Raw genomic sequence first — 26434 nt, forward strand, 5'->3', positions numbered from 1 at the left:
TTGAAGATTACCCGTTGGCTGAGCCAAAAGGAAAACACAGCTCTGAAGGATGTCTCATTAGCACTTTTAAATGGGTAGCAGGTTTGCTCATGTCTGATTGGCTAGAAGGGGTCACATGGTACCACCCAACCAGGAAGAGTCTGGGCAGTACAATTATCACAGGTGCCAGGAAGGCACAAAGCTGGGAATATTTGGCGATTAGTACAGCGTGCAAAGTACCTAGCATTATGACTGGCATGTTCTTTGTATAACTCCATGCTAGCTGTATTTTAGTTCAGATCTGTTATCTAGAAAATGTTGTACATGTATTGTTTAGTATATTCAAAAGTGTTAATTGCTGATAGTTGATGTATTACATCCTCCTTTTCAGAAGTTCCTACAGCTTAATAGAAAATTCCTGGAGTGACTCAGCTCTCAGCCAGTAACTCAGTTAGTGGAAAGATTGGGAAGATTTCCCGAAGGAGGTGGAATTTAAACCGGATTTTGATGTCTGGGTAAGCATCTCAGTAACAAGCTATCAGGTAGAGCTTTTGATGCATGGCACAGAGTGTCTGAGTTCTTTGTGCATATAATTTATTTATTTATGATTTGCTCATTTGTTTCTTCAGTTAGTTATTCATTAAACGTTTACCAAATGTTTATATGTGCTAGGGACTGGAGATATTATCATGGAAGAAAGCAAAGATGTTTCTCTTTGTGAAGCTTGTGTTTTAGTAGAAGACACTAAACAAAACAAAAACAAACAAAAAGACTAAATACAGCAATAGTATGGTGGGTGGCGATACGGTTATCAGTGAATGAAACAGTAGGGAGCAGACGTGCCAAGGTTACAGAGGATGCGAGCATGTTGCTATTTTGTTTGGGGTGGTCAGAAAAGCAATTGAAGAGGCAGGCTCTGTGCAAATCTAAGAGTGGGGCATTCAGAGGGACTAGCAAGGGCCACTGCTCTGCGGGGAGAGCCTTCTGGGCCTATTTGAGTAAAGAGTGAAATGGCGGAAAGAACAGAAAGTAGGTTTGGGTTATTCTCAGGGTTTTAATCTTGACTCCGTTGTTGATTTGCTTCTGTGCTTGAGCTGGCAGTATAACAAAATGGTTGTGAGGATCCATTGGGAGCTAGGCTGCTTGGGCTGGAATCCCAGCTCTGCCCGTTACTAACTGGGTAAGTGGGGTGAGTTATTTCTCTCTCCAAGCTTCAACTCCTCCATCTGTAAATGAGGATGGGGACTCTCATACTTCATGCAGTCTTCAGGAGAATTAAATGAGAGGTTAATTCACATGGAACATTGAAACCAGGCCTTGACACGTTGTGAGCCATCTCTCAGTTTAGATATTTCTATTAGAGCAAGTTATTTCCCCTCTGTGGGATTTAATGCCACTGTCCACCAATTGTGAGTGTTGGAGACATGTTCTCTTTAGCTTCTCTCAGGAAATCTGAGGCTAATTTATGTTACTCTGTGGACCATTTGCTTGTCATTTGTTCTCTCCTCAGGAACTGTGTTTTTTCACCGTCCTCTTGCTGGATTTAGCTTCCTTCCAGTGAAGTCAAGCATGGGGTCCTTCATTTGTCTTTGCTAGACTTCCACTTCTCTCGGCCTCATTGGTGGGGTTTATTCCTTCCTGGAGATGGGGTCCTTCATTTGTCTTTGCTAGACTTCTGCTTCTCTCGGCCTCATTGGTGGGCTTTATTCCTTCCTGGAACTTTGCACACCACTTCAGTACATTTTGTTGATTAAAAACATTCTCTCCACAAACTTCAATCCGCTGGCAAAGGATCTCTGCAGCAGAAACTTTAAAACATGAAACTGCAGTCTGCTTCGTTTGCAGACCAAGCATCTGGGAAAGATGCCATTTGAACTAAGGGTGCACCAAGTCGCAGACACTCTTGGATGGCCCTTCCTGCAACACAGTCACAAATGCCAACACTCATCTTACTGCTCCAGCCACAGTGCTCTGGTTGCTAATCATATAAAGTTGTGCATTTGAGAACCCACCCTATCCTTGGGATGAAAGCGAAGCCTCTGAACATTTGTGTCCCCTCAAAATTGATAGATTAAAGTCCTAAACCCCAAGGTGATATTAGGAGGTGGGGCCTTTGGGAGGTGATCTGATCTTGAGGGTAGAGCCTACGTGAATGTGATGAGTGTCCTTATAAAAGGGGCCTGAGGGAGCTTGTTTGTCCTTCCTGCCATGTGAGGTTACAGTGAGAGACAGGGTCTATGAGGAAACAGGCCCTGATTTGACACCGAACCTTGGTCTCTGGACTGTGAGAAATGTGTTTTTTATCAGCCACCTAGTTTATGGTATTCTGTTACAGCAGCTCAGACACGATCCTGTGTCTTTAGAACTCAAGGTACACCGTGTGCTCCATCAATGCTCATGGCCATTTGGTGCTCACGCTGCAGTGTGTGTGTGTGTGGGGGGGGGGGGAAGGGGGGTTCAGAATGAACAGTCAGACCAGCCCTGCAGTGTCTGTCCACTTTCTGTGAACAGTGGCATTCTGTATGAGACGTGGACTCCTAGCTTTAGACCCTATAGATCACAGTGCAGTGTCTCTCACAGAGTAAGTGGGTGTGCTGGGTACTAGTGATACTAAGCTGTTAGGCTCCAGAGAGGTGTGCCTGCATGGAGTGGAGACTGCGTGGCCAGGCGAAACAGCCCAGACAGAAGTGTCAGCACCACCATCCACTAATTGAGTGACCTCGGCCATTCACCTGAGCTCTGGGCCTCATCTTTCCCATCTGTAACATGTGGGCATGTACCTTTGTTTTGACGAATAAATGATGATATATGTCTTTAGAAACTGGTGGCTACTAATCTTACATAAAGAATGTGTGTATTTATCTCGCCAAATAAACACGTGGCTGCTCTTCAATTTCAGATCATAACAAGTTGCTATCATAATGAATTTGTCGTATTCCTTGGTCAGGGAAGAAAGAGAGAGGAAAAAGCCAGTGCCTTGTGATGACACCAAGTCAAGGTGAAACCTGGTCATGGGTGGACCTGGCTCCAGTGTCTCTTCCAGTTCTAATTCACCCTGGAGATTACTCATTTATCTCTATGAATGCAGATTTATGGACCTATAACTGAATATATGTGTTAGGGCCACCACTGCTTGTAACTCCACAAAGCATGTTGACCACAAAACCTATAGAGAGTCACGGGAGCCCAGCCTGAAGCCCAGCCCGTCTGCTCCCTGCATCCTCAGCCCGACCGTCACTAGCTCAGAGCACAGCTTACCCACCTGCCAGCACTGCTGCACTGCCTCTGCTGTGGCTGTCTCCTGGCCTACACTGTCTTTTCCTAATCTTCTTTCCCAAGGAGACTCCTCACACCTTCTAAGACTCTGTCTAGAATCACCAGGAAGCCTTCCCTGGCCCACGCCTGCCTGTCCAGCTTCCCCAGGCTGGGGAAAATCCTTCTCTTGGGATTTCTAGGTGCGCGGTGCGCCTCTGTCCCTCCATGACCCTCCTCACACAGTGACTTTCTGATGATGCACCTGCCTCCCCTTTCCATGGATAATGAATTCACCCAGGACAAGGCTTTGTCTTTTTCTTTCTTGAATCTGAAGCTCACCTGCCACTAGAGTTTGTGAATTTCTGTTGAACACACGGAAGGCCTAGGAAGCTGTTGGGGAGAGAGAATGAATGACTTCCTTCAAGGCCTCCTGGGCAAAGCAGCAGTGGAGCGGAACCAGAGCCGGAGGTCACTGGCTCCTCATTTAGAGCCCTCCCTTGAGTCTGGGTGCCTCTTCTCTCCCATAGCTGGAGCTTGGCTTTGCTTCCTGGAGTGGGTGGCGCTGTTTGGCCACCAAAGCACAGCATCTTCTCTACGCATCGCCCCCCCCCCCCCCGCCCCCGGCACCCAGGGAGGCAGTGTCCCCAGCCCGTGTTCACAGCCATGCCCTTCTTGATGGCTAAAGCAACAGCGCCACCTCCCGGCTTCAAGGCAACCGGGTGTGGCCTGACCTGGGAGACCTTGGGCGCCCTCGTGTGGAATTTCAGAAAGTGGACTGCGGAAATGACTGGGTTACCCCCAGCTGACCACGAGGCCCGCTGGGCACTTCCACCTGAGGTTTGAGTGGTTCTGTGGCCTGTGCAGGGAAACCAAGCCTAGAAAGTAAGCCTTTATAGCTACCTTGGCATAGAGGATCAGAGGCATATGAGGGCATAAGTTGTCAGGCACAGGGACATTTTATGCTCCCTGGAGACAAAATGTCCAGAAAGCTCCACTAAGCAGCATATAAAGCAGTTATGGAAAGGAACTGTGGAGAAGAAAGAGGTGAAGGGAAAAGAAAGAGAATGGTATTCCGACCCACATGCCTTACCACCGGGGCTGAAGTCACTAACAAGGCCATTTAGAAGAGCAGGGCGGAGCTGAAACAGCCTTTCCCCAGGAGTCCCCGGCATTTCCAGGTTCCCTGTTTTGAACCATTCAGGAAAATACTAAGCCCCTGAATCTTCACTCAGCTCCGTGGTGCCTGGCAATTGTTGGATGTCCCTGGCTTCGGCTCGGCTTCGGCTCCTGTGTCAGCCACATAAGAATCTCAGCATTTTGGGAACGGGAGCTCAACTTGAAATACACTTCCTTGAAAGAATTATTTTGTTTTGGGACAAGTCTCACATCAGTCTGTCCTGCCAAGAGATTACTGCTGTTAAAACTGTTGGTTTTCATTGCTGTCAAACACCATCTTACAAGGAGAGAGGGGGCAATCACTCTCAACACCCAGCTGCAAGAGAAGAATTTTGACTGGGCAGGACTTTCCTGAAACCCTCTGGAGAATAAAAAAGGAATATCTAGAATAGCTGTTGTCTGATTATGCTTCCACCCACAGTGCGCCAAGCCATTCCTGGCAGTGCACTGAGCAGGATCCCTCCACCTGCAATGAGCCTGTTGGCACATCTCACGTGCCAGGGAGAAGGCCCACTGAGGACCTGAAGCTGAAAGTGCCACTTAGTTTTGCACATGTTTGCATTTCCTCTCCATTCCAAGGCAGACAGTCCTCAGTCCAGCCCAACAAACAAAGGATGGGAAGAATAAAAAATGACGTTCCAACAATATTTCTGCAGATTGAAGCTACTGAAAGGATGCTAGACCAACCACACAGATGCTTCCTTTTCCATGATGCCTTGAGAAACACTAGAGAGTGAAAGAGTGAAATTTTATGCTATTGGCCTTGTTCTCTTGTCCCTTTTATTATAAAATTATTCTAATGCAAAACCTATAGAAAATTGGTAACTCAGAGTCTCGCCAGATGAACTGTTATATCAGACTATGCTCTAGGAAGAACTATTAGAAGTCAAAGATACTAACTTTCCAAGTGTTCACTTCCATCTGTTTTCCCTCTCTGGGACTCACTTTCCTACTCTGTACAATTGGGAAGTTAACCTACTTTCAAGGACCTTTACAGTTCAAAGGCTCTTTGGTTCTGTGAAAGGAAGCCTTGTATCATCCCGTGGTGGGCTGCATGTCACATTATCACACAGAGCGGTCCTTGCTTTACAGAAAAATATTCATTTGCTCATTCATTCACCTATCCACTCATTCAACAGTGAGCACCTACAGTATTCCCGACACTGCTGTAGGCAGAGCTGTAGGGTGAGCTGTGAATGAAGCAAGGTCTTGGCCCTCCTGGGGCTTGCATTCTTATGGGAACCACACACAATGAAAGATTTAAACATAGATAGTGTAACATGAAGTGACATAAATCAGGCACAGAAAAACAAATACTGCTTGTTGTCACTTACATGTGAACTCTAAAGAGCTGAATTCATAGAAACACTTAGTAAAATAGTGGCTAAGAAGCTGAAGGGTTGTAGAACTGGGGAGATGTTGGTCAAAGGACACAAAATTTCAGTTAGACAGCAGGAGTAAGTTCATGAGATCTATTGTAGAACATGGTGATTACAGTTAATAACATACTGTATATTTGAAAATTGCTCACAGAGATTTTAAGTGTTCTCACCGCAAAAATGATATGTGAGATAATACATATGTTAAATAGCTTGATGTAGCCATTTCCACAATGTGTACATATATCAAAATGTCATGTTCTACCTGATAAATCTATACAATTTTACTTGTCAATTAAAACAATTAAATGTAGTGTGATGTAATATAGTATAATATAATAATACAATGGACTATAAATCAATAGTAAGTGCTATGAAGAAAAATCAAGCAGGATAGGAATTATGGGATAAGGAATGCTTTTTTTTAGACAGGGTGGTCAGGAAAGCCAAGAAGGTGGCATTTGTGCAGACAGTGGAGTAGGGGCATCAACCATGCTGGGCAGAGAAAAGAGCAAATGGAAAGCCTGATATTCAGGCACGTGCTTGGTGTCCCCATGGAGACTGGGGGAACGAGGCTGCATTCCTGGATTTAGGTTTTGATTCTAACATGCCTTTAGAATTTAAGAGCATTCTTAAGAGTCAGTGTTGTGTGAAAGGCTCATTGCTAGAACTGGGAGTCTGTGCTAAAGGACTCCCTAAGGGACATGCACTCATCTACACAAGAGAAGGTACTGCTGGTGGAAGAAGGCATGTGCCAAGCATCCAATGCATGGCACAAGACACTAGTTCTGAAGGAGCTCCCAGAGATGGGTGTTTGAGCACTCAGAGATGCGTCGGTGAGCAGAGGAAGTTTAATGTGGACCTTTAGGAAAGGGCCAGGCAAACTGAGAGAGGTAGACTGTTCAGGCAAGAAAGGAGTTGGCAGAGGGTGTCAGCAGGAGTGGACTTGGCTTAATTGGCAGTGGCTTGGTTGGAACAAAAGCATCTCACAGCAGAGCCATGGGAAATAAGGGGTGTCAAGAGGCTAGCCAAAGAGAAAGGAAGAGGCCTGATTCCTCACACTAAGGCTGGATAAGAAGATGCTCCTCTGAATTCAAATGAGATTTTATGATCAAAATGGTTAGGACTTTGATGCTATTACTCTAGGAAAGGGTTAATGGTTTCCCCTTAAGTGCTGAAAGGGCTGTTTACCTCACAGGTCACTAGGCCCCACCTGCCCAGGAGGCCCAGTTAAGGAAGGATGGCTGCCTAGCACTGCCTTCAGGGTGGAGTTTTCTCCTGTGAATGGCTGCTCTCTGCATTCTGCCCAAGCCCTCCAAGTGCTCAAGGGCCTTGTGACCAGGAGTCACCTTTCCGAAAACCAACATGACTGGCTCAGAAGTGAGCTGGTCTCCATCCCAGCCTGCATCTTTCCATCCCTACTCCTGAGTATGTAAATGTGTAAGACCCTAACTTACTGGAGCATGGCTTGAAGCCTGGGACATCAGACCCTGTGTCCACTGAGCACTGTGGATGTGGACTATGCCCAGGGCTGCATTCTGAGCCATGCCTGCCAGCCACACACTGGTGTCCGCCTGGTGCACCATCTATGAGATAATGTCTCTCCATTTTGGGATTGTGACATAGTAACATCAGACCTCAGTGGCCAGTGCCTGCATTCCAGGCCTGAGATCAGTGTGACAGCAGAGAAACCTGAGCCACGAGGGACATTCTCAGGCTCAAAAATCACAAACCCGACAGGGAAAGGAATTTGATCAGAAAACAACACCATTTAGGTTATTTTAATGCCTGGATTTGAGCTGCCCTTTAAGGGGAGCTCCTTCTGTCGCAGGACTTGATTATCAAGTGATCCTGGCAAATGACTTACACTTGTTTTTAACTGTAGAACAAGGTCATGTTTGTTTTGGGCATACTACATGGAGTAGACTTTGGGTGACAAGGTAAGCCCAGCTCAGGCCTGTTTTTCCATGCATACAGCATGCAGGCCGACAGGGCAGAGGCCAGGTTCTGAGGCTTTGTAGCCAATGACCTGGTGTGGGTGCAGGGAGAATGTCTTCCACTCTTGCATGTACAACTCCTAAAACTGCTACCCTTACTGAGGCACTATACTGTTGAATGGCACCAAGGCATTCTTCGATCATCTGAAACTTGCAGCTAAGAGGTGGGAAGAGACAACCGTTAACCACTCAGAGGTGACTGTTAGTTCATCAGTCAATCAATTTATGAATCAAGAAACATGTGTATATCTACTTCCTAAGCATTTTAGTATGTGCAGGGACAGTACAAATCAACACACAACACAGTCTTCATTATTAAAAAAGTACGTAATAGAGGTACGAAAAATAAGACTTGTACTCAGAGAACTATAAGATAAATGGTCAAATGTTCAAATGGCCTGGCACTTCTGGTAATTCCAGCAGACAAACAGCATGAGAAAAGGCCAGGAGACAGTCCCTGGCCCATTGCAATGAGTTACCCAATCAAACCCTTTTATCTCCTTAAGATGGCAGATTAGAAGACTCCCTTCCTCAGAAGAGTGGGAGAGTCTGCCTTCAGGCTGTCAGTAATGTTAGGTAAGAGTGAGTGGCTGATTTATGCATTTTTAAAATGTAAGAAGGTTTGACATTCTGCCAAGAGCAATGGAGGGCAGCATGGTTTAACAGTGAAAAGACTGGACAGGTGCCAGGAGCCTTTAACTCTAAACCTACTAAACAGAAAGACCTTGGGTGAACTTTTCATTGAAACACTGAAGGCTTTAAGTTCACATCTGTATACGAGGGATAATTTCTCTGCTGTAGGGCACAGAAATACCATGAGCTACAAGCTGGAAGACTCAGGTCCTGGCTTTCCTAATAACAATGGCATTTATTACGCACTGTGTGCTCAAGGTTGTTCTTAAATATATTAGCTAATTTAGCTCCCCTGCCCGCCCAATCTCTGTGAGGAAAGCACTATTCTTATGAGCATTTAATGGACAAGGAAACTAAGGCATAGAGCTGTGAAATCACATCCCTGAGGCCACAGAGCTAACTACTGGCAGAGCTGGGATTCCACTGGTTGGTTGATTAAGAACATGGCACAGCCCATATTCTTAATCCCTGTGCTGTTGCCTCCCAGTAAACTGGGTGGTGAGTGATCTTGGGTAAAAGACAAGCTCTCTGCATTTCAGTTTCCTCTTCAATAAAATGAGGACATGAATATTAATAACTTGCCAAATTACCTTAAACAGTGATTATCAAGAGCTAAGTAAGGTATTGGATATGAAACACTTTGTGATATACAAAGTCCTATACATGTGTGAAGTCTGTTCCTCAGAGGAATGATGAAAAGATTAAATGAGATGGCTGATGGGAAACTCTCTGGGACATGAACATGTGTATGACCTGGATGATCAGTGCCACCACCATCCTGGGAAAGGATGAGCAGGCTCTTGTACTCCATGAAAATTTAAGGATGTGACTTATTTTTCATATCTGTGTGGGATCTTTAATCAACTTGATTTTGGCAGGTTTAAAGAAGAAAAAATGGAGAGAAAGTTTTTATCCTAGAAGCCTAGGGAAAGTCAAGTATATTCCTCTCAAGAAGAGAGTCGCAAGGTTTCCTTTCTTCCTTCCTTGAGACTCAAATGAGGTGGAAGAAATCTTTACTGAGATGAGATTTATTTTTAGGACCAACACTGAGGGCATCGTGGTTGTTCTGGAATCTGGCCAGGCCCTAAGAGACAGTTTCTGCTCCCTACCTGACGTTACCAAAGCTGGACAGTGTCTTCTCTACGATCCAGTCCAACTTTTTTGCATGGAAGAAACTGAAGTCCAGGGAAGTGAAGAGATTGGTCCAGGATCACTAGGACCTGTGACTAGGAGACAGCTCTTCTGATGCCAGGCAAATGTGTGTTCTTCCTCATTTCATTGCCTTCCTTTTGGGTGGGTTTGGAGGTGAGTGAAATTATTTTGAAGACCTACATGAAAATCCTGTGACAATTCCAAAGAACAAAATGATTTTTAAAAAAAATATCTTCTCTGAAATGGCTCCATCTCTGCCTTCATATTGCTTGAAGAGTTAAACAGACATAGTCTGCATGAGTCTCAAAGATACTATGAATCACCTGTTTTCCTGTGGTAAAAAGGTGTTTCCAAAAGGCTGATTTTCACTCTCCTCATGCCTTCCCTTTTCACATAATGGGGGCAGAGACTCTCTCCTAAAGACAGGAAGAGAATAAGCCTTCTTTGGTGTTACTGCTCCTTCCCACTTTTAGCTCAGCATTATAAGCACAAAACAGGTGGGTGCCAGAGCTTTTTCACCAGGGACTGAGTTGCAGAGTCTGTTAGTGGGGGGAAAAAACCCACCACCCTTTCTGAGCCCAGATTTCATCAGATTTTTTCCTGTGGTGAGACAGAGGCCCCTTCACCCCAGCAACCAAGAGGGTACAGCTGGATATTTGCTTATGAGATGGGTCATAGTTAAGGGCTGCCAGCCTGGGGTCTGTTTCTGGGACATTTCCACGTCAGATTAGACAGGCATTGGAGTCAGGAGCTAGCTGGTTACTGTGGCAACAGGCCCTCAGAGCTTCACATTTTGGATGGAAGCTGCTATGCTATGAAACTTGCTCAGGACACCCTATTTCTCAGTTTGAGGTTAGGTATCTCCCCGCTGCACACACACCCCATGCCCCAGCACATTCTCACAGCAGAGAGGACTCTGGAGGAGACAAGAACCTAAGCCTTCACCCTTGCTCACTTGGAACTAGGCGTCCTTGCTGTCATCTGGTTTAGTCAAGGGGGCTGTGAGGGGTGTGGGCTTCATTGTGAGTGCAGGAAAGACAAAAAGAAACTTGCCAGATGGGGATGAGGATTCCAGGCCTATTAGGAGGAAGGAAATATGTTACTCACTGCCACAAGAAGGCTGCCAACTTCATTTATGGATCAGCAACTGCTTGTAGGCAAAGTCTGTTACATGCCTGTGGCTAGGCTATGCACCGAGGATGGAGGAACTAGCTAAGGCTTATGAGCTAGAACAGATAAAGAAAGAATTGTCTACCACGGCTTATGCTGGAAAACTTCAGGAAACAAGACAATCTGCCTCCAAGGGCAGTAGAAAGACAGCCCAGTAGGAAGACAGACAAACAGGTAATCCCTAAGGGCAGGTTAGAAAGAAGCTTGACTAGTCTAGGTGCTTCTAAATAAAGACAACTGTGTATGTTTCAAACAAGTTGTGTGGGTCCAGTCAATTTAAGATAAACTTTGTTTAATTGCATTTTATGTTGTAAAAGGGAACCTCTTCATTACATTGCCTAGCAGTGCAGGTAAGTAAAAAGGCACATGAACTATATGAACAGATGTCAGTAACAGGCTTTTGGTTTACATGTCATCTTTTCCATTTGAGCATTAATTACTCAGTATTTTCTCATCGGTTCTCAGAAAGTTTCTTGAGGATAAACTTGTAGAGGTGATTTGGGGAGAGGAAGCTTTATCGGGATCTCTAGGGGCTATTTTATATTTTCCAGTGTCTGAAATGTTTTTACAACAGATTTTCTACAGAAAGCTCAACAAGTCACTAAACTTTCTGAGTCTCAGAATCTGGGACTTAAAAACAAGAGATGTGAATGGCTGAACTTTCTAGTTGTGTGAGTAGTTTGGAACATATAAAGCATTTGTCAAAATGTTTAATCTCAGGGTTGGTGGTTATTCTGACTTCACATAAGGGAACATCTGGCCAAATTTCCTCACAGAATATCAGTTGTTGAATCAAGTACAGAAAATATCATACATTTAAGGTTGACATATAGCCTTAAGTTGATGTCCATATTGATTTAACTATCAAAAAATAATTAGACTAGTGGGGTAGTCAGGTCATCCACAAAGACTGATGAACTGATATAGGAAAGAAAAGGAATAAAGAAAAAGCAATTTTGAAGTTCCATGAGAACAGGAGAAATGATATACGAGGAGTTTTTTGAAGAAAGTTTCTTCTCTGTTGCTATGTAGTTTTGTTTTTAATAAGGAGTTTCAGAAATGAACATAGAGAAGCAATTGGGTGAGGCTGCCTGCTAGATGAGGAAAATTTCTATCACTTGGGAAAAATCCACGGAACTCCTAATCCTATTAAAAACTTAGGTCATTCCATCCCAACAGCACTCATTCTTCCATGTCCAAAACCATACAGGGAGCTTGTGTTTCAATACAAGCTCTTGCCTCAGTCCTCTCCAGATTGCTAAAAGGAGGCCTATAACCTGGCTCTTCAGCAGAAAGACCGCGGGTATTCCTGATGCATCCACACATGCACACTTACTTCCCTTTGATCTGTGGCAACAAGCTCTGACACTGCAAATGTCATGTCATCCGCAAACCCGCATGGATGCAGGGTACACACCTGAGCAGGGGGTAGCCTCTGATGAAAACATTTGAGCAACAGATTTCTTTACCTCATCCAAACAGATCCACTGAAAAGGAAACTTTTCAAGTCCCCAACCACATGCAAGAGGTATAAAGCTGTCTGGGCAGATCTGGTATAAATTAGACAGTGCTCTTCACTGGAATAAGTGGTTAATCTCAAAGAGGTTTTCAGTGGGTTCTCCACCAATCTTTACTCTTCAAGCCTTACCCTCAAGCATTTCCATAAAAGGCACCAGCACACTATCTGTGGGATGTGGAAGGTTGGGAGGGAAGAAGTAAAAAAACCAAATGAAAGTAACAGTATCAAGATCCAAACTTATTCACAAATTCTGCCTCTTAAATAATATTTCATTAAGTTTTAATATTTATTTTGTACCTGTTATACACTAGGTATATACATATAGTTAGGGAGGCATAAGGATCTAATAGGACTAAAAGAGTTAAAGGTACATTTGTTGCCCTTGAAGAACTGTAATTTCTTACTGAGAACTTCATATACATGCACATTGACTAGAGAGGCAGTGTAAATAACTCGAAAGAAAATGGGAAAAGTTTTGGCTGGTGCACTCAGACAGTGCTTCATGAAGAGGGAACTTGAATTGGTCCTTACAGGCAGACGGAGCCTACCTGCCGTGCTGGAGGCTGGAAGGTAATCTACCACGTGGAAAGAAGAAGGGCATGAGCAAAAAAATGAAAGCAGAAAGGAACATGGTGGTTTGGGCAGAAAAAAAGAATCCCTAGATTTCTGTGGAACTTTCTCATCTAACCTTCTGCCTACACTATTTCTTTTGTTTTTGAGACAGAGTTGCTCTCTTGTTGCCCAGGCTGGAGTGCAGTGGTGCAATCTTGGCTCATGGCAACCTCCGCTTCCCAGGTTCAAGCGATTCTCCTGCCTCAGTCTCCCAAGTAGCTGGGATTACAGACATGCACCACCACGTCCAGCTAATTTTTGTATTTTTAGTAGAGACAGGTTTCTTCATGTTGGTCAGGCTAGTCTTGAACTCCCAACCTTGGGTGGTCCGCCCATCTCAGCCTCCCAACATGCTGGGATTACAGGCATGAGCCACTGCGCCCAGCCTCTAAACTATTTCTATAATATATTCTGTCCCCAAGAAAATGCTCTACTGCCAACCAAGCCTATGTGATTCTCCTAGAGATGCAGGAGTCCTTAATGAAAGCTGCCCTCACTATTCCTGAAAAAGCCGCTTGCATTTATAGATCACAGAGGGCAAACTTTAAACACAACTGCATAAAGTGGCAAGGGACTGGGCTACCATTACCTCACTGAATTTGGATTCCACGTGAGCCCCATATGTAAAGGAGTCAAACCCCAAAAGGGCTTTTCCTCCCTTAATAAGGTCTATTTTCCTTAGTGTCGAGATATGAAAAGCAGATATTTCATTTCAACATTCATGGTTAATCTTTTTGATTAACAGGAGCAGGATGATTCTTCACCATGGGACATGGGCAAAAGGGCTGATTACCTATGCTCGCAAGTCACCAAATCCAATTCAGCACAGAATAAACAAGACATCGCTTCTGTTGACATTTTAGTCTTTTTGTCTGCAATCAGGGACTTCTGTGTTTATCTAGCTCAGTCTTTACTCTCATGGGTTAATCCAAGTTTCTGAAAGTAATCACAGCCAACTCTCTCCCTTGCTTGTAACAGGGTGCAGCAGTAACATGGAACATAAGGTGGGAAAAAAGACAAAGTGTGGATCATCCATACATTATTCACAAACTTACCTTCTTGAGCACTGTAACACTTTAATATTAAAATTAGCTTACACTTCCTAAATAGCGAGTGGTGACAAAGAGATTGGGTTAAAAGAGTAGATAATGTCACTTCAAGAAATGTTTTCTGAGCTTGGATCTTGATACTGTTACTTTCGTTTTGTTTTTTAAATTCTTCCCTCCCAACCTTCCACATCCCAGAGAGAGCGTGTCGGTGACTTTCATGGAAGTGCTTGCAGGTAAGGCTTGGAGACTGAAGACAGGTGGAGAAACTAGGTTTCATCAGCTGGTGAAGAGATATCAAAGCTGGGAGTCATTCTCTGCATCCTGTCACATGCTTGTTTCTGTTTCCAAGAAAGCAGAGTTAAAATGGCCTTTCAGACAAGAGACCGGTGAGGATGACAGGGAAGCAGCACAAAGGCTCTGCAAGTCTGAAAATAGCATAGTGTGCCTGCCAAGGTGACTGTGGGTGCCCGAACTTCCTCCACCACTTCACAGTGGCCTTGGCTCTATACACTGTTGCTACCAAGTCACAGAAGGAAAAAAAATGATGACTTTCACTTGTTTCATGCTTGACACTGAAACATTCTTCTGGATTTCAAATTTTTTTTTTTCTTAAACCAGTCAATGTTGTCTTTGTGAAATAAGAAATATCAGGTAAGTCTTAGGAGGTGGACATATGTTTGGGGCAATGTCTTCCTCACTGCCTCCCTCATCCTTTATACCATAAAAGAACGAAGGCGATAAGCTCGCTGAAATTCAGCCTTCAATGGTTTCATTTTCTTGTCTACAAAGGCAGGGTGAGCGACTACCGCCCTGTGATTTCTGGCAGTCCTAGTGGAAAGGAAACAGAGGTGCCAAGTTACGGCACAGCGTGCCCAGCTAGGCCTTCGACTACAAGAGCATCATGGTTTCCCTTCATCCCCAGTTACCATTCTTTCTCTGGTTCCCACCCCCTTGCCCATCCAGCAGTGTGGGCTAACCTTCCTCTCCTCATCCCAGGAAGATACATCTTGCTCTGGTGCAAAGTTAGATTGGACAAACGACAGGTGTGGAGGGGGCTGTGGGAGCTAAGGCTTGCCAGGATAGCTTGACTGAACTGAGTTCCTGAAACAAGGCATCTCCAACTGCTCCCTGCCCCTCAAACAGCAGAGGAGTGAGATAATCATGCTGTCGACATTTTTAGAGCACAGCACTTACACTTTTACTAGGCCTCAGTCCGGGCATATTGTATCAAAATTTGCATTTTAACCTGATGCCAGGTGAATAACACACACATTAAAATTTAGTAAGCAGTATTCTAACTCACTAGACCACAGGTCCACAAACTATGACTCATGGGCCAAATCCGGCCAGCTGCCTATTTTTGTAAATCAAGTTTTATTGGAACACAGCCACACATGTTTATGAATTGTCTACAACTGTTTTTACACTACAATGGAAAAACTGAGTCGGTACAACACAGACCACACTGCTGCAAAACCTAGTATTTACTCTCCAGCCCTTTACAGAGAACATTTACTGGCTCCTATAGTAGACCACAGACTCCTTAAAAGTGAGAACGCAGTCTTGTTCTGCTTTGTAAGGTAGAAGGGCAATTTAGTATAGTGGATATGCATGTAGGTCAGAGGCAGACTGACATGATTTGTATCTAGGCTCTGCCACTCCCTTGCAAATGACTGTGGGTAACACATAATCACTCTGTGCCTCATGTTCCTCATCTATAAAATGGGGATATATCAGGTTGGTGCAAAAGTAATTGCATTAAAATGGCAAAACCACAATTACTTTTGCACCAACCCACTACATCACAACCTATCTTTAAGGGTTTATTTGTGGGTTAAGTAAGTGAAGATATGTAAAGGGCTTTAAGTAATGCTCTCAGAAAATGTTAACTATTAGCTGGTATCAGGCATTTTGAGAGTGGATGGGGATTTGCTGAATGTCGGCAGAATGGCCCTCCCTAGAGCAGACATTGCCTATCAACACCCATGCTCTGCTTCTTACTTGCTAACATCAATTATTTCTATAGATATCTGAGTTTCATGGAAGGTGACCTTATCTCTGGGGGCTAATACTATTGAAAACCAATCACAATGCCATTCTCAATTTCAGTGGACTGGTGTGAGGTGGGCAGTTCTAGTCAATGAGTCATAAGAGTTTTGTTTTGGTTTATTTTTCGACTTGGGGGTCTCACTCTGTCACTTAGGCTAGAGTGCAGTAGTGTGATCAGAGCTCACTGCAGCCTCAAATTCCTGAGCTCAAGTGATCCTCCTGCTGCAGCCTCCCTGGTAGCTGGAACTACAGGCAACAGCCACCATTCCTAGCTCATAATTTATATATTTTTTGTAGAAACAGGGTCTTGCTATGTTCCAGGCTGGCCTTAAAACTCCTGGCCTCAAATGATCCCCCGACCTAGGACTCCCAAAGTGTTGAAACTATACATGTGAGCCACTGTGCTGGCCTAGAAGAGGATTCTTGAAGGGCTTCTGGGAAATGCTTCTTTCATTCCTTAGAAGAAAACATAGAAGAGATGGTCCCGTTCTTTCATGAATGTTATGTCTGGGTGTGATGCCTGAAACTGTAACACCAGGAAGGCAGGCAGTCTGAGAACAGAGCTGACATAATTAGAATGGCAAAGCAGAGAGATGGAAAGAATCCAGGCCCCTTAAGAGGTCCCAGAGTTGCTGAATCACCAACTCCTGGGCTTACCTACTCACGTACTAAAGTTATAAAATAAAATAAGTTTTCCTTGTAATTTAATTTCTGTCCAAAGCATCCTGATTCATGCAGCCAGAGACCACAGTTACACATATTTTTACCTTACCCAGGACCTAACAACTGCTGTTGGGTGCTGTGAGTAAGGTAGAACAGTAGCTGGAAATGAATAACCTGGGTAGGACACAGGAAGACTCAAAAATGTTCTGGATTATTCAAATTGAAACCACAAGATAGTAATATCACCTGATACCTTTTAAGATTCCATTATGAAAAAACAAAACATAACAAGTGTTGGAGAGGATGTGGAGAAACTGGAACACTTGTACATTGTTGGTGGGAATGTAAAATGGTCTAGCCATTATGGAAAACAGTGTGAAGTCCTCAAAAGATTAAAAATAGAACTATGTATGATGAAGCAACTCTACTTCTGGGTATTTATCTAAAATAATTAAAAGCTGGGCCTCGAAGAAATATTCATACTCCCACGTTCACTGCAGCATTTTCTCAGTAATCAAGGTTTGGAGGCAACCTAAATGTCCATCAATGAATGAATGAAGAAAATGTAGCATAGCCATACAATGAAATGTTTTCAGCCTTAAAAAGAAGAAAAGTGTCGCCTGCTACAACATGGATGAACCTGGAGGACATTATGCTAAATGAAATAAGCCAGTCAAAGAAGGACAAACATTGCATGATTCCACTTATATGACGCAGTCAAAGACAGAAGCAGAAAGTAGACTAGTGATTGCCAGAGGCTGGTGGGAGGGGAAAAGAGGAGTCGCTGTTCAGTTTTAGTTATGCAAGATGAAAAACTTATAGCAGTTTGCTACAAAACACTGTGCTGCTTCTAGTTAATAATGTAGTGTCTCAAAAAAATAACGTACTGTACACTTGAGGGTAGATCTCACATTATGTGTTTCTTTACAACATCACCTTATAAACTGTAAATTTCCAAAATGGAAATTGGAGTAGCTTGTATTGATTTTAAAATTTATACATGCCCCTAGGCTCAGATTTAGGAACTTACTTTCCATTTAGGTTTTGTTAAGTCGAATTGAAAAATGTGAAAAAAACTGAGTTATAGGTGGTGAAAAAGTGTAGCTTTCTTGAATTCAAATAAGCAATGGCAAAGATCACATTTAGAATTTGACAGAAAGAACACAGCATCCCTGCCTCTTCTTTTTTATAGATATTAAGAAAAGGGAAAGTACTTTAGTCTTACTTCAAGTATCAAAATTCTGAGTTAAATGAATAAAATTTAGTCCTGAGTAAATGCAAAAAACAAACAAGCAAACAAAAAACCCTTCCTGGATTAGTGCAGGCCCAATTCTTCACTGCCTTTTATCACCCTGCCAGCTGGGAGTATCTTTTCCAGATACCTGTGGCTTTCTACCAATTTCTGCTCTCTTGTTGTCTGAACCTGTTACCCAAACTTAGCAGGTCATTTACAAAGCCAGATGAGTTTTGATTATTTCCTTGGCAATATCCATTACCTCCCTCCTGGGTAGAAGGAGGGACTGAGGACAGCTTATCTTTTTGAGGCACATGGAGTGGAGGTAGGGACTTTTATATAACATGAAATACAAGTAAGTTCTTTGGGCTGGAAGTGTCAAAAGATTCCTTAGAATTTATAGCCACAGGGATTCATGGTGTGTCTGATGTACTTATTTTGTGCCCTATTTGAGCCAGGACAGGCAGCAGATTCAAAGCAACACAGGTGGCTAAATACACATGAAGGGAAGGTATGCGGAGAGAAAAGTGGCATAAAACAGGGCTGCCCCCTATGCCCATCCAGAATAGAATCCTGGCCCTCATTGAAGGAGCTGAATGAGCAGCTCTAATACATCGGCTGGACTCACATAAGGTAGAGATCCTGAGCTACCTCTGCCTGTCAAAGTCTAGGGCTGGAGATGCTTCAAGAACTTTGGAGCCATAAAGACACTGTAATGGTCAACCTTTAAGGCTAGAAGGGGCTATGAGACATCTCATTCATCTCCTTGCCTTTCGGCAAGAATTGCACACCTAAGCCTTCCAAATACATCAGATACAATTTAGGGTTAAAAGCCTCCAGAGGGGCAAAAAAGTAAAAAGATTTCACAACTTCTTCCACAAACCACTTTAATTGTGTGTTCATCACCTCCTTCAGAATCGAAGAGAACTTTAACACTTCTTGTTGACACCTCATTGCCTTCTCATCAGTCTAACTCCCAAGACCATTCTCCAAGTGCTGGCTCTGGTAATTCAGCAAAGGGAAGGCGCTAACAGGCAGGTGTGAAGCCAAAGGGCTCCTAGTGACTTCCTTGACACCTTTCTGCCAGCTATTCACATGTGTTTAATATGTAGCGCTTCCCTGTGACTGCATCCTTTTCTACCAGCAATTCCTCCTAATTTATCCTTCTCCTCCAGCGATTTCTAATTGCTTTGCCTTTCTAATAGATGTTGCAGCCTGACAGAACACCTCTGTCTTCATTGCTGGTGTTCTTAAAAGACTAATTATAACCATAAGGAATAGGAAATAAGCTATTCCTTGTAAGTTCTAATCTTATCTGTTCAGAGTAATAAAAGTTCCCTGTCAAGGAATTATCAAGGGAGAATTTATCCACCAGGCTTGCTATTCCTACTCTTTGTGTATTCTTAAGACAGAGGCAAGTGCTTTACCTTTTCTTTGCAAAAACTGAGGCTGAATATGCAACTTGTCATGCAATTTTGCTGAAGACAGAGAAAGGGTCACAAATTCAAAAACTCAATTGCTCTAGGGCAGGGGGTTGGAAGGAAAGCCAATAAATAAAATGTGTGGTACAAATGCCTTTCAGGAAGGGGTGTGACGGGTGGGGTGGATTTACCAGAAGCTTTGGCAGTCAGCTTTGAAGTCTTCTGGAAAGGAAAAGCAGCCTCCCAGGGAAGCAGCCTCATGACATCTTCCATAAGGCTGATGTGTTGAGAAATAGCAACACATGAGCAAGAAGTCCCTCGAAAAATTTTCTTCCCTCATTCTTCTTCTGGAACTGGTGGGAAACTAGATTAGACTCAAGAGTTTGTTTCTTGAAAATGGTCCTGAGTGAATTTTTAGTTTCCGGGTAGGAACAGAGCTCAGAAGGTTGTTTTCTCCTCCAAGGAAATCTGGCCACAGATTTTTCCTGTTCTATCCAGAGCTTGTGTGCTGGTGGATTAGGTACATGTGTGCACAAGGCCAGGGTTTTGGCAAACAATCTCAGGGAGGATGGCAAAAGCAGAAGCAAAATGGGCTTATTCCTCTACCTCACAGCTTCTTTCCCCAAAGGAAACAGGATCTACTCACCAGCAACAATCCCAACACCACAAAAGGGACATGGAAATAAATATGCATGCAACTGGGACACATGTCACCTGCTACAAATGGAACAGAAGTGGGAGAGAATTAAGCCACTGACAGCCTAGGTCTCCTGAGCTGTAGCCTACTTCTAGAGGGCATGGGTCTCCTGACTGGTGTCTGGGTGTCTGAGTAACTCTACTTCCCTGACCTGGGAATAATACGTGAATGCCAGCTAAGAGGAGACACCCATCCTCTTAGGGTTGCCTGGGGTATCTGAAGCAGAGGTGGTAGTACCAGATTCCTCAACAGAGGCACTGAGATCCAAGAATTCCAGGATGATGTCCCCAAGGCAGTAAATCAAATGCCTGAAACAAATGGACAAAAATCTTAGGGTCTGGCTCAGTCAGGAAACACAAGATCCTGTTTATGACACTTATCTTCTCCTCCCCCATCACCAATGCCCCAAACTTCAATAGTTTGATGAAGCCTCTGCCATGAAATTAATGTTTTTTGAACTAATAAAGCCTCTGATCCTAATAAAGACAAGAACAGTACTTGAGGCTAGGTTTTATGAAATTCCATTTCTCTTCACATAGTTACATTAGCACTGCTCTGAAGAACTGTGATAACAAATCCTTGAGACATCAGGTTACTAGATACTTTCAGAATTCCTGAATACTGTTGCTTCTCGTAATTAATTACCTTAAATTTACAGGGTGCCTTGCAGGCAGTGAGGTAAAGCCAGGATTCTTGAGGAAGTTAACAAACATAGTCAACTTTGGGATAGGGTTTGAGTGCAAGATGACTCAATACTTCCAGAAGAGTAACAGCCCAAGGGGTGGAATCTACCTCTTCTGGATTATTCTAGGACTCTTCACCCAGCATTTCCAGTCCCTTTATGAGATTCCAATCTTACTATCTTGTCTTATGAAGCAAAGACAACTCCTGGTGTGATACGAATCACAGCTTTGCTCTGAGGCCAGGGGCTTACGTTGAACATCTTACACGGTCTGTGATACACAGGCCAGGGTGCACTCTCAGAGCATTCAGAGGGGCTGGCAGATGTTGGAAAGAGCACCGAGCAAGTACACTGAACAAGCCTGCACGGTTAGAGGGCATTTTCAGCACCTCATGTGGGGTCTGCACACAGTTCTTCCAAACACCAATGGTGGTTGGTCCAAGAGTGACTTTCTAGCATGTGACGACCTGCTCAGAAGCCTGATGGTGTGGATTTTACTTAGTGTGTGGATCTGGACATCAAACTCTGTAGTTGGGGTCCAGAGCAAGTAAAGACTACAGTCCTATTCTTCGGAATGTGAGCTTTTCACTCAGAAACCTTGGATACCTCTGAGATCAGAGACAGCTTTAGCTATGCTGATATTGGAATCATGTTTTTCCACCTACCTGTTGATGAGGGGTTGTTGTAGTGACTCCAAGACCAGACCCCAGCTCAGCTGGCATTTATTTGCCCCAAGAATTTCTACTACAAGATCTGAGGAGGAAAAGACCAGATGGAATTTGTGTGTTACTATTGAAGGTTTAGATTCTAAGGACAGCCTCCTCCCAGGATATCTGCCATTTTTACATAAGTTAGGTATTTAGGGCATACATCTTAACCACACAGCCAAACTAAAATCCTCACAAAATAGAAAAAACCGGAGAAAAATATGTTTCTTAACTTAAGTGTCTAAATAAGAATGGGCTTCAAAACCCATTATATCCTGCCACTAAAATGCAGGTACTCCTTCCAATATGACAGTTTAGGTTGGCGAACACAGAGTTATAATGATAAGGGTAAATAAAACTGATTCTCCAGAGCTAAGTTCACAACTGTTTCCTGGTTATCACAGTCATAGGCAACAAACTGCCTTCCTGGCCCTCTAAAAACACAATGCAAGAAAAAACAACCTCCTCAGGTTTTGTTTTGACCTATTGCTAAAGGCCATGTGCCATACTCAATGGCTGCAATTTATTAAGTTGGAGCTTCTATGGGACATGTGATTTTCTTCCTTGGTCCCAAAATGCTATGAATTAGCAGAGAATCTGAAGTCTTTACTTGCTGAATATGGCTCTGAGACCTGTCCCTGTAGGCAGAGCCTCCCCAAACCTGCCCAAAAGTTTTTTAACCTAAATATCTGCAGGATTGTCACCTAGTATTTAGGGCGTAGCCATAGAGTTCCTTTCCATTCCCTTGGCGTCAGTTGAACGAGGGATAAAAGAATTGCAGCCCTGTTTGTTTTCCTATTAGCTTGAGAAATGATGGGTCAACAGATATTTGAATCTAGCCACCTTTGGGGCCCTTTTACAAACAAGAAAAAGGAACAGGGGTAGTGGTGGCGAAGCAGAATGGAAGGGAACTGTGACTGGTATAACTGATCTCATTGGTCCAATTACCTGGGAGGACTCCCATCAGGCTCTGCAAAGCCTGTTTCTCAGCAGCCAGTTTCTGCTCCTGGGTCCTTACAGGCCGTGGAAACTTAGGCAAAACTCCACCGGGCCAGATGGACTCCTGAAGAAGCCGAAGGTACTGCACCCAGCGCTGTGGACTTGTTAAATTAGCCACCTGCACTTCTAGCCACCTGTGGTAGAAGAGAGACGGAAGCTTAGAGAAAGCTGAAGGAAAGGACATAGCAAGGCAGGGGACTGACTATAGATTCGTATGTCAAAATCCTAACCCTCAAGGTGATGGTATTAGGAGGTGGGGCATTTGGAGAGGTGATTAGGTCATGGGGGCAAAAAGTAAATGCCCTTATAGAAGAAACCTGAGATAGACTTCTTGCCCCTTTTGCCATATGAGGACACAGAAAGAAGACAGCTGTCTATGAACCACAAAAAGGGCCCTTACCAGAGACCAATTCTGCTGGTACCTTGGTCTTGAACCTCCCAGCCTTTAGAATAGTGAGAAATGCATTTCTGTTGTCTATAAGCCATTCGGTTTATGGTATTTTGTTATAGCAGCCCCAACAGACTAAGATACCATAAATTACATGAGCAATCAGAAAAGGACACCATAACCACTGACTCTTGCAATGGAAACCAAGCCGATTCAACAACTTGAGGTAACAGAATTTGAAGATGAGTAACAATATGAATCGTGTTATTGACTGTGCGTTCACTATGTGCCACATACTGTACAAGCAGTTTTACAGAAGAGAACACTAAAAGGGCCTTGGTCTCTGAGCAAGGCTGCACCTACACCTTTCTAGCTCTCCTCGGGTGGGAAGCATTACAACCTTCTTGGTAACATGCACAAACAGCCTTCACAGCTAAGGGTTTGGCGATCTTTACATGATTTCCTCTCTCTACCTTCTCAGCCATATCCTCTGGTCTTCAAGTCCTCATGATTGTCTTGGGGATTTCCTACATCTGCCCTTTGTTCATAATAGTTCTCTCACTAATAAGGCCCTCTTCTCACCTTGCCTGAAGAGCAAGTCTCGAATCTGCCCTCTGGTAAGACCTGTTTCAGCTCCATCTACTCCATGAAATCCCTGACCATCACAGCCGGAAGTGCTCTCCTTCTCCACAGACCTCCTTTGGCAGGTAATTCGGGAGCCAATATTTTACTTTGGAATATGAATCTTTTTTAAGGTGTTTACACCTTTACCTTTTCAACTAAATTATAAGCTGTAACAGTTCTGTGTCTTGTATTTAAAAAAATTTCCCACAGTGCTTGGTGCTCAAGAAATGGTTGACTAACTGATAACTTCTTATTTCAATAAAAAAATTTCCCTTTGTCTTACTTTAAAAAAATGAGTCAATTACTCTGAGGGGGAAGATATACTTTGGTATATCTTCCAAAGGACCTCACATTGCATTATGACAAAAATGTCCTCCTTGTTCTCTTGCATAGTGATTTAGTGTCTCATGCACATGTGTTGGGTGCAAAATGATTTTTAGCATGTGGCAAATCTGGAGTTCAGCTGGAAACCTAGAAGGTGGTTCAACATTATTCTTTTTTTGTTCCTGTACTTTTTTCAAAGTGATATGGTAGAAGCTGAGGTTCAAGGCTGTTGAGGTTTCCCCTTCACCCACCTCATTTCAGATGGGCATAGCTGTGTTGGTCATGGATGGACAATCAACCACTTCTATTCATGCATGGAAGACTCTGTTTGGTGCTACACCACATGGCAGCTCATGCCATTGCTCCTATACTCGAGTCACTTGTCACCCATCCAAGAGCAGAGGGGGCTGCCAAGGCAAACTTTATTTAACCTCCACTCTGCCAGACAGTCTGCATTCCACTCAAGCTGGGCATTCCAGCCATGGGGGCTGCAATCCCCCAAGCCCAGGGCTCACAAATGGTTCTAAGAATAGGAAGTGTGTAAGGTAATAGCAGGGCAAGAATGATAGCCATCGATGGAGATCAAGAGTGGCACAAAGCTGTCCTTGGCCAAAATAGCCATCACAATCGTATTTGTTATTATTAGGACCGCATCTCCTTTTTATAGGGCTTTTCATTCAGCAAGCCTAAGACGCCTGATGAAAGGGATCCAGCAGCAAGAATTCCTGTTCTTGTTTATATAAGAGGGTCACCAGAGGGAGGTGGCTGCAATGACCTGATCGGCTTCTCTGCAGGGGATTAAATGAGCCAAGATCTCCTTTGTTCACCTCAAGCCATGTATACTTCTGCAATTTTTGGTGAGGAGACTGAAGTGTCTTAGGGTCTCATCTAAGTGTCTCGGAGAGGAGCAAAGTCTTGCAAACTGAAATATTCAGCCATACAATGCTTCTTAGACTGAACATGTCACACGCCAGCAAACCTGGGTACCTCAGCCATCTTCTGGGTGTGTCTTACAAAGCAAGAGTTTGATTCTTTTGAATGAACATTAATTTACCTGATGGGGACAGGACCTCACATTGCATTATGACAAGAATGTCCTCCTTATTCTCTTGCATGGTGATTTAGTGTGTCACGCATGTGTGTTGGGTGCAAAATGAATTTAGAATATGGCGAAATATAAATTTGTAAACTTACAGGAATCTATAAGGCAACTTTTCAAACTCTAACTCTAAATGGAAAGGCTGGGGAGAGAAATAAAAGTATGAAAAAGTAAAAATAAGCACCTGATGATGAGGATGAGCCTATGAGTCAAATTTGTGGGAGCTAAAAAGCACACCTCACTAACTAAAAGGACTGACACCTTCAAGTAAGTATCAACTGCTGATAAGACAAAGACACTGTCAAGGTCTGTACATATGAGGCACAGAACTGGCCAACAAAAGGCCCTGGAAGAAGTCAGGTCCAGGAAGGTAAGAAACAGGACCTCTACAAACTGGCAGAAATAAGGAGGGACAGAGTTTGGAAAGCGGCTTCTAGTATCTGGGAGCTGCAGAGTTTCAGCTTTCCTTATTCTTCTCCACACTCTGAAGACACAAACCACACACTTGCACCACACATTGTTTAAACATTTGCTCTGTTTCCTGGATTCTCCTCTTGCCCACGTTCTGCCCACCCTTCCCCCTGTCAGCAAACAGAGGCTTTATCCTAGTCCTTTGGGCTCAGCATGGTCTTACTTCCTAGCCGCAGGCAGCCTGTGTAGAAGACAAATCCTTCCTGTTCACAGAACTTCTGATCCATGGTGTCTCATTAAAAATGATGAGTATGCTAATCAGGCAGAAAAACATGACAAAGCCCAAACAAGAAAATCACCACCACTACTGCCACTGCCCCTCACACAATACAATCTCTAAAATGTTTAAGCTGTCATTCAATTTCTAAGACATACTTTGTTATCACCCACAATGTATTTCTTAAGTTGTAAATGGCTATATTCAGAAATCTGGTGTACTCTGCCTTGCCTAACACCTGGATGGAACCAACCACCACAGGTTCTTGACAGCAATGAAGAAGGTGGAGATCTCTTCATCCAAAGATCTCGCCTCTCCCTTCCGTCCCTACCTTCCCTTCCTTGGGTTCTATCATCCTTCTCTAAGGTGAAGTTCCATACACACCATCATTTCTTTATCTAACTTTATTAACTCTCTTAATCATGCTTGGTTTATTTGGGAACCGGCTAGAGCATGGAAGACAAAGAGATTAGGTGTAGGATTGTTAAAAGGAACAGACCGCTCAACCTCTCTCTGTTAACTCTCTTCATCTCACTATTCTACACTGCATTTTTCTATTCTTAACATAAGAGTGAGAAGGTTGGCCGGGCGCGGTGGCTCAAGCCTGTAATCCCAGCACTTTGGGAGGCCGAGGCGGGTGGATCACGAGGTCAACAGATCGAGACCATCTTGGTCAACATGGTGAAACTCTGTCTCTACTAAAATTACAAAAAAAAAATTAGCTGGGCACGGTGGTGCGTGCCTGTAATCCCAGCTGCTCGGGAGGCTGAGGCAGGAGAATTGCCTGAACCCAGGAGGCGGAGGTTGCGGTGAGCCGAGATCGCGCCATTGCACTCCAGCCTGGGTAACAAGAGCGAAACTCCGTCTCAAAAAAAAAAAAAAAAAAAAAGAGTGAGAAGGTTAAAAAGAGATGTGTATCTCTATAGAGCTCTCTTTGA

General features: G+C 43.7%; 1 protein-coding gene and 1 long non-coding RNA gene across 31 annotated transcripts in view; both read right to left on the minus strand.

Annotated features, from left to right (window-relative positions):
* Nucleotides 1–26434, minus strand: part of SNX19 (sorting nexin 19) — a 99855-nt gene that overhangs the window by 42611 nt on the left and 30810 nt on the right. For 6 of the 30 annotated variants that reach the window (XR_013522832.1, XR_013522822.1, XR_013522827.1 and 3 more), the window contains 3 exons: nt 22323–22507; nt 21333–21420; nt 20137–20293 (listed from right to left, as the gene is read on the minus strand). The exons of 7 other annotated variants lie outside the window; for them this stretch is intronic. Coding sequence is in view for 10 of the 23 variants with exons in the window: in XM_078339203.1 (XP_078195329.1) it covers nt 20161–20293; nt 21333–21420; nt 22323–22507 (406 nt within the window). In the remaining 13 variants the exon portion in view is untranslated. Of the gene's footprint in view, nt 1–12522; nt 14750–15278; nt 20294–21332; nt 21421–22322; nt 22508–26434 lie in introns of those variants that run through there. 17 more of the 30 variants (XR_013522826.1, XM_078339207.1, XM_035265116.3 and 14 more) reach the window with 7 other exon arrangements.
* Nucleotides 9702–10647, minus strand: LOC144577969 (uncharacterized). Its single transcript, XR_013522834.1, has 3 exons — nt 10527–10647; nt 9895–9987; nt 9702–9760 (listed from the first exon to the last, which is right to left on the minus strand). It is a non-coding gene; the product is annotated as an uncharacterized LOC144577969 (long non-coding RNA).

Source organism: Callithrix jacchus, chromosome 10, assembly GCF_049354715.1.
Source record: "Callithrix jacchus isolate 240 chromosome 10, calJac240_pri, whole genome shotgun sequence".
In the NCBI taxonomy this organism is placed as follows: Eukaryota; Metazoa; Chordata; class Mammalia; order Primates; family Cebidae; genus Callithrix; species Callithrix jacchus.